This window comes from Spermophilus citellus (genome assembly GCF_964194105.1).
Source record: "Spermophilus citellus genome assembly, chromosome: 8".
In the NCBI taxonomy this organism is placed as follows: domain Eukaryota; kingdom Metazoa; phylum Chordata; class Mammalia; order Rodentia; family Sciuridae; genus Spermophilus; species Spermophilus citellus.
This window is the reverse complement of record NC_138189.1, coordinates 19,834,329-19,840,894: the sequence shown is the minus strand read 5'-3', so window position 1 is coordinate 19,840,894 and position 6,566 is coordinate 19,834,329. Positions and strand designations below refer to the sequence as shown.

General features: G+C 50.8%; 1 protein-coding gene across 1 annotated transcript; it reads left to right on the top strand.

The window, feature by feature from the left end:
• Nucleotides 1-2,027: 2,027 nt before the first annotated feature.
• On the top strand, nt 2,028-4,839 carry LOC308654286 (centriole, cilia and spindle-associated protein-like; the record flags this gene model as incomplete). Its single annotated transcript, XM_081303479.1, is given in 3 exon segments — nt 2,028-2,037; nt 2,649-2,981; nt 2,984-4,839. Coding segments are annotated over 3 exon segments (810 nt in total). The 3' UTR covers nt 3,451-4,839.
• Between the last annotated feature and the right edge of the window lie 1,727 nt (nt 4,840-6,566).

Below are 6,566 nucleotides of genomic sequence, written 5' to 3'. Positions count from 1 at the left end.
GGCCCTAGAAAGATTGTATGGTATCTGAGGTTCTAAATGTGTATCCATCTCAATCACATCTAGCTTCTCAGACCTAATGGTGCAACAGATATCTTAGTGCAATGAATTTCATTCTAGTTTAAAGACCTGTGTCTTTTCATGCAGGATAAGTCCTTAAGTGTAAGCCAACTGCTTCATCATGTGTTCAGCTAAGGAAGTTATCTGCTCTCATCCTGGAAAGAAAGGCTGGTTCAAGGGACGTACTGAAAGATGATGTAAATGTGCCTCCACTATAGTATTATTTCCACTATTGTTCTTTGCAAGGACAAGGCATTTCGAGTTCATATTGGACTGCACAGGCTAGCCTGGGTATCTGGTACTCAGAGTGTAGTGTTGCAGTCCTATGCCTCTGCAGCCAGAGGGCTTTGCTCCCTGGCCTCTCTTCTCTGTGGGCCTTCTTTGCCTGGCTAATTAATACCTACTCATCCTTGAGGATCCAGCTCAGGCAGGCATTGGGTTCCTGGAAGCCTTCCTGTGCCTGCGCTGGCTGAATTAGATGCCTGGCTCTGGACTGTTGCTCTGCACAGCCAAGGGCCACTAATTTGTCTGGTTCTCCTGTGGTAGAACAAAACGGAAACTTTAGCAGCTTAAGAGCTGATGGGCTCTGCTTTTACATGTTGGCACACAGTAGCTCTACTTACTGGCTTAACCACAAAGGCTTACAGCAGCTGACAGGTAGCTATAATAAGATGACCACAATAGCAAAAGCAGAAAACAAAATAACTGGGACAGAAATCCCCCCTCTCCAGGTTTAATGTATGAGCTGAAAGCCCCTAGGCTGTTGACAAGCTTGTACCCAGATAGGGAAGGTCAGATGCACCCTCCAATAGAATTGCACCAACTCCCTTGCCTCGATGTACCCCAAAATTGCTTATGTATAAAAGTAAAAGCCCTGCTGCACTCGGGGCTCAGACTTTGGGAATTATCCCTCTGGGCCATGGCCACTAATAAAGTGTTGCTTCTAGATCTCGGTGTCCAGACCCTCATTTCCCATTGCCTTCCACTGCTAGGGTCAATAACTTAAGAGCAAGGTGGTGATTTTCATTTCTATAATCCCCAAAGCTATCTGGTGCCCAACAGGAGGCTTTGAGCAATGTTTATTGGATGAAATATGGAGATAACTTGAGCATATGCAGCTCTCCATGTGGGATTTCCTTCCTTTTTATTTTGGTGCCTGTACATATGTGCTAGCAATTTCTTTCTTTCTCTCTCTCTCCCTCCCCCCAATCCTCCCAATCTAAGTCTCATTCCTCCTGAGTTCTCAGCTCAAGCACCCACTTCTTCACTTCTTCCAAGTCCTCTTACCACACATCCACCACACACAGTTCTTCTCTTAAGACATGTCCCTCAAGTGATCATATTTTCCAACATTTGTCTTTCTGGCCAGACTGTCCATCTCATGGACCCAGAACCCTCATCTTCAGCCACCTCCAAGATGTAGCACAGCACGCATCACCCAGTAGGCACCCAATCCAATTCTTTTTTAAACAAATGAACAAATGAATCAGGGGACATTTGTAGTTTTGAGTTCCCCGAGGTACTTGGCAGAGACAAGGCTTCCTTTTGTGGCCAGTTGCTGTGATCGCCACCCAGGAAGAGTGGTGCCAGGACCATTCATCTCAGAGGCCACCCTGCTCTTGCATGAGACCAAGAGTAAGAGCCTCCTTCAGTTTGGGGTCCCAGTCCCTGGCTTGCTTCACACTAACCCTGACCCTGTTCTTCTTCCCTCTTGTATAACTCATCCCTGCCTTGACATAGGCAGCAGAGATCCAGCATACACTCATGTGTAGAATAAAACAACCTTTTTTCTTCCTACCACATGCACTCTCATAACATGATGCAGAACACTTCTGTGACCAGAGGTGTATCTGCAGCGGGTCCTCCCACGGATACCAGCTGAGAGTCCTCTCCTTCAGTTCAGTTCTGACACTGTCTTCCTGGTGAGGTCTTCAGACCTCACAGATGGAGGGCTCAGTTCCCCACTTCACATGGGCCCAGGTAATGTCTGACCAACTGGCTGTTAATTTGCTAGAACAGCTCCCAGAACGCAGGGAATCTTCAGTTTGCCCATTTATTGCAAAAGATATTGTTGAAGATCCAAATGAACAACAAGATGAAGACCTGCCCAGGGCAAGCCATGAGGGTAAGGAGGGAGGACTTCCAGGCCCCTCAGGGCACATAGGAGCCTCCCTGTGTTCGGCTATCTGGAAGCTCCTGGAACTTGGTCCTTTTTGGTTTTTATGGAAGTGTCATTACATAGGCATGATTATTGGTGATCAAGTTAGCCATTGAGCCCCACTCCCCTTCCTGGAGGCAGAGGGGGGTGGGACTGAACACCAACCTTATTTCACCCTGCCATTCTGACATTCCTGTGGCCAGCCCCCATCCTGAAGCTCTGTAGGGGCTGCCAGGCACCAACCATCTCATTAGCATACAGGATATCTCATTAGCATACAGGATATATTATTAGCATACAGGACACTTTGACCACTCCAGAGATTCCAAGGGCATTAGGCGCTATATGCCAAGAAACTGGGATGAGGTCCGGGCCGGGCTCCGGGTTTGAAACGCGCGGCGGGCGGCTTCTGTTGTGTGGGCCCCACAAGCAGCGGCGTGGAGCGGGCCGGCGGCGGATCGCAACACCGTGTCACCGGGCAGCGGGTTGAAGAGCGAGTACATGAAGCGCTACCGGGAGCCGCGCTGGGACGAGTACGCGCCGTGCTACCGGGAGCTGCTGCGCTACCGCCTGGGCCGCCGGCTGCTGGAGCAGGCGCACGCGCCCTGGTTCTGGGACGCCTGGGGCTCGGACTGCGCCTCGGACGACTCGGCCTCGTCGGCAGCGTCGGGCCCCGCGCCCCGGTGCGCACTTGCGGACCCCGAGGAGGCCTCGGCGCGTGAGGAGCCCGAGCGGCCTGCTGGGGAGCAGGGCACGGAGGCCGGGGACAGCAGGACGCGGCGCAGCCAGCACTGCCAGTGAAAGATGTAGAAGAAAAATCCGAACGACAAACCAGAGTGAAGGAGACGGACAGGTTACCTGCCGGTGTCAAACCCCGACAGCAACCAAGTGCCTTATTTGCTAGAGGAAGTAGGAAAGCGGTCAGAAGCCCCCAAAGATCGACCAGTAAAATAAAAGAAAACAAGCACCCATTTGCTCTTTACGGCTGGGGAGAGAGACAGACAGACACCGGAAGCCAGAAGACCCACAACGTCTGTGCCTCTGCCTCGGTGCATGAGATTCACGAGTTGGCGCTACGGGCCAGGAGCAGAAGGCAGGAGGAGAAGAGGAAGCTGGCTGCTCAGCGGCAGCGTGCGCACTCGGTGGAGGTGCAGAGAGGCAGGACGGCGAGGGCCCCCTCTGCAGAGAGCCCCTGGGTGACGGAGTACATGCGCTGTTTCTCAGCAAGGGCCTAGAGCTCCCCAGGGGCCAGTCTGTCTGTGATCTGGACCTGGCCGAGACCTGGACCATGCAGGGCCTCTCGGAGAACAGCCAAAGGCTGTCCTGTCGTGAATCTCATCACCTACGTCAGCAGCAGGGCAGAAAGCTGAAGCCATAGACACTTGGTTACCTGTGAAGATGAGCCCCAGGCCCCTGGTATTCTTGTTAGAGTTGTGTCTGAGCATCTTACCTTTGAGGTACTGACACCAGATGCCTTTAAACAACTATGAGGCTTCCGTCCCCTTCTGGGTGGCACAGGTGGGATGTGTCACTCACCCTAGGGGCCTCCAACTCACACTTATGAGTCCCCTGTCCTGCACGAGATTTGTGTTTACTGACACATGTGGTTTCCTTTGTGAGAGAATACCCAGCAAGTATCACTCCCTGTGACCTCGGGCCCAGTTCTCCCCAGGATCTAACGTCCATCTATGGTGAAGCAGGGTGCTGGTGTTTGAGCTCACACCAACCTTCACATGGGTTGTGTGTTCAAGGATTGGGCTGGCGAGGCCTGGCTTCTCTGGATGGTCTCCTGGGCGCTCCCTCAGCAGTTTAATAGCCCCACACATTCCAGTAGACACGGCGCTTCCACTGTGTCTAGGTGTGATGCAGTTGTTGTGAGCCAGTTCACCTGTCTTTAACTACAGCATTTCTCTTCAGAACACATAAGGTACAGCAAGCCACAGTTACAGGCTGTGGACTCTAGCCTCTTCTGCAGCAGCTGGCAGGACATGTAGAACGTATGCCCTGGAATCACATGGAATGAACTGAGACACTCTCAGAGACACTGCCCTCCTGCCTTCTCCACTCTTCCTTCTACAGAACTTGGTCTTGGCAGTGTGTGGTGTTCCTGCTTCAGGTTGAACCGACCGTGTTTGGTTCCTGGCCAACAGATCTTACCTGTACCTTACAGGAGCATGGGGGCCTGAGCGCATGCAGCTGTGTCTCAGAAGGGCTGGTCCTTTTGTGCATTTGCCTCTAGGGTGGAAAATGGTCTTCACACTCATTTCTCAGGTGCTGGTGGGTCTCCCCGCTGACGAGGCGTGTCCAGGAAGGTTGAGGGCATACTCTAGGAGAACGAGCAGGTCCTGCAGCTTAGCCCCTGCGGGCGTGAGTGGAAAGTTGGTGTCGGACTTGAGGCTTGGTATGCCTGGGTTTTCACTCGGGATCTCTCAAGTCTGCTGGCTCTTAGCACACAGACTGGTCTCACTCCACATAAATTCACCATCTTGTCACTGTGTTGAGCCATGAAAGTGCCTCTTAGAGCCTCCTGAGTGCTGTGGTCCTGAGGTGAGTCCTGTATGGAGAAGGTGCCTTGTCGTGGAGGAGTGTGCTTACCAAGAAGAAGTTCTACATGGTGTCTGACATCCTGGCTATGAGTTCCAGGCTTTGGACTAACCAGCCACACATCTTCAAACACTGTGGGAACCTGTGGGTCATAGGACCCTGGCATGTGACGGTGTGGCTCAGATGGTTTCACCCACTGGCTGAGCATCATGTTGCATCTGACTGTTGGAAAGTCAGCCAGACATGGCACCTGGCACCTCACTCCTCCAGCCTGTGTCTCCCGGACATCTAGGAAACACTTGTCTGTGTGCTTTCTGTCTCCAGGCAGAAGGGAGCCTGGAAGGCAGATCAGCAAGTCCCCCTTCTTTATAAGTGAAGATGGATGGACAAGGTAGTTAAGGGACTTATGATGATCACGAACAACCAGTGGCTGAGTGTAGTAGCTGTGGTCCCTCCTGTCTGAGCCCTCGATGGTCGAGATCCTCCTCTTCCCTTTTTTTTCCTCAAGGGCGCAGTTACCTTTTGAGCCTATGAATTTGTAAAAGTTGTAACAATGTTACATTCCTACTTTCTTCTTTTACTGGGAACAGATGTGGTGCTGATCATGTTCCTAATTCTTAGGACATGTTGCAAGACAGGGAGATAATGTAAAGCTGCCTTCAGGTTGGAAAAGTAGAACTGGTTGAGAATCCAGTGTTATTTAAATGCTACGTAAAGTCTTTTAAAATTTTGGCTTTAAGTTCATATTAAAACAATTTGCCATAAACCAAAAAAAAAAAAAAAAAGAAAGAAACTGGGATGAGATGTAAACACATTTACCTTATTAGGAATCACAGCTTATTAAGCAAAAACCTGGAAGTTGTTACCTCACAGAGTAAAACCACAAGGAGGGCAGAAGTAGCAAGATGGAGGGGCTCCTGGACAGGATTCCAACACCAGAGCTCTGACTTTTCTCTCTTCTCCATTTTTTCATATCCTTCTCTCAGACAAGCGAGAGACAATTTTGCTCTTAAACTTGGTACCTACATTCTCATACATTTTCATCCACGGAAGAAAGATGCTCCTTTTGCCAGCTCAGGACAAAAGTCCTGGGGAAGAACTCTCATTGGCTTGACTCAGGTCACCTGATAATGACTTGGACCAATCTCTGGGGCCAGAGGCTCAAGGGGGTCTGGTTGGCTTAGCTTAACTCTCATGGCCGACCCTGCAGCCAGGACCTAGGGTCCATTACCAGAAGAAGAGGGGCAGTAGCAGAGAGTGACCATATCCCAGGAGTATCCTTTGGGTGAACAGACCACACAAATTTGCCATTTCCATGTTCCTTGAAAACACAAAACTCTGGTCTGACTGTGACCTAACTGGAACAACACTGTCTGATAACCTCAGGTAGTTCCCATCAGGTGTCAGCAAATGACCTCTAGTCCCCTGAGCACCCTCCTCCGCCCAGAGCAACTCCCTGCCAGGCAGAGGGACACTCATGAGTGAACAAGACGGAGGAAAAGGATTGGTTTTCCAACCCAGGGCTCTACACAGTAGTTATTTCAACCAAGGGCAATTTTTGTCCCTGGGGGACATTTGACAATGTCTGGAGACATTTTTGTTGTCACAGATGGGGAAGTGAGATTTCTGGCATCCAGTGGGTGGAGGCCAGGGATGCTGCTAAGCATCCTACTATGCTCCCAGCAGCCCCACACACACACACACACACACACACACACACACACACACACACAGAGAGAGAGAGAGAGAGAGAGAAATCCAGGCCAAATTGTCAGTAATGTCCAGAGAAGTTTCTTGAGAAGATGAA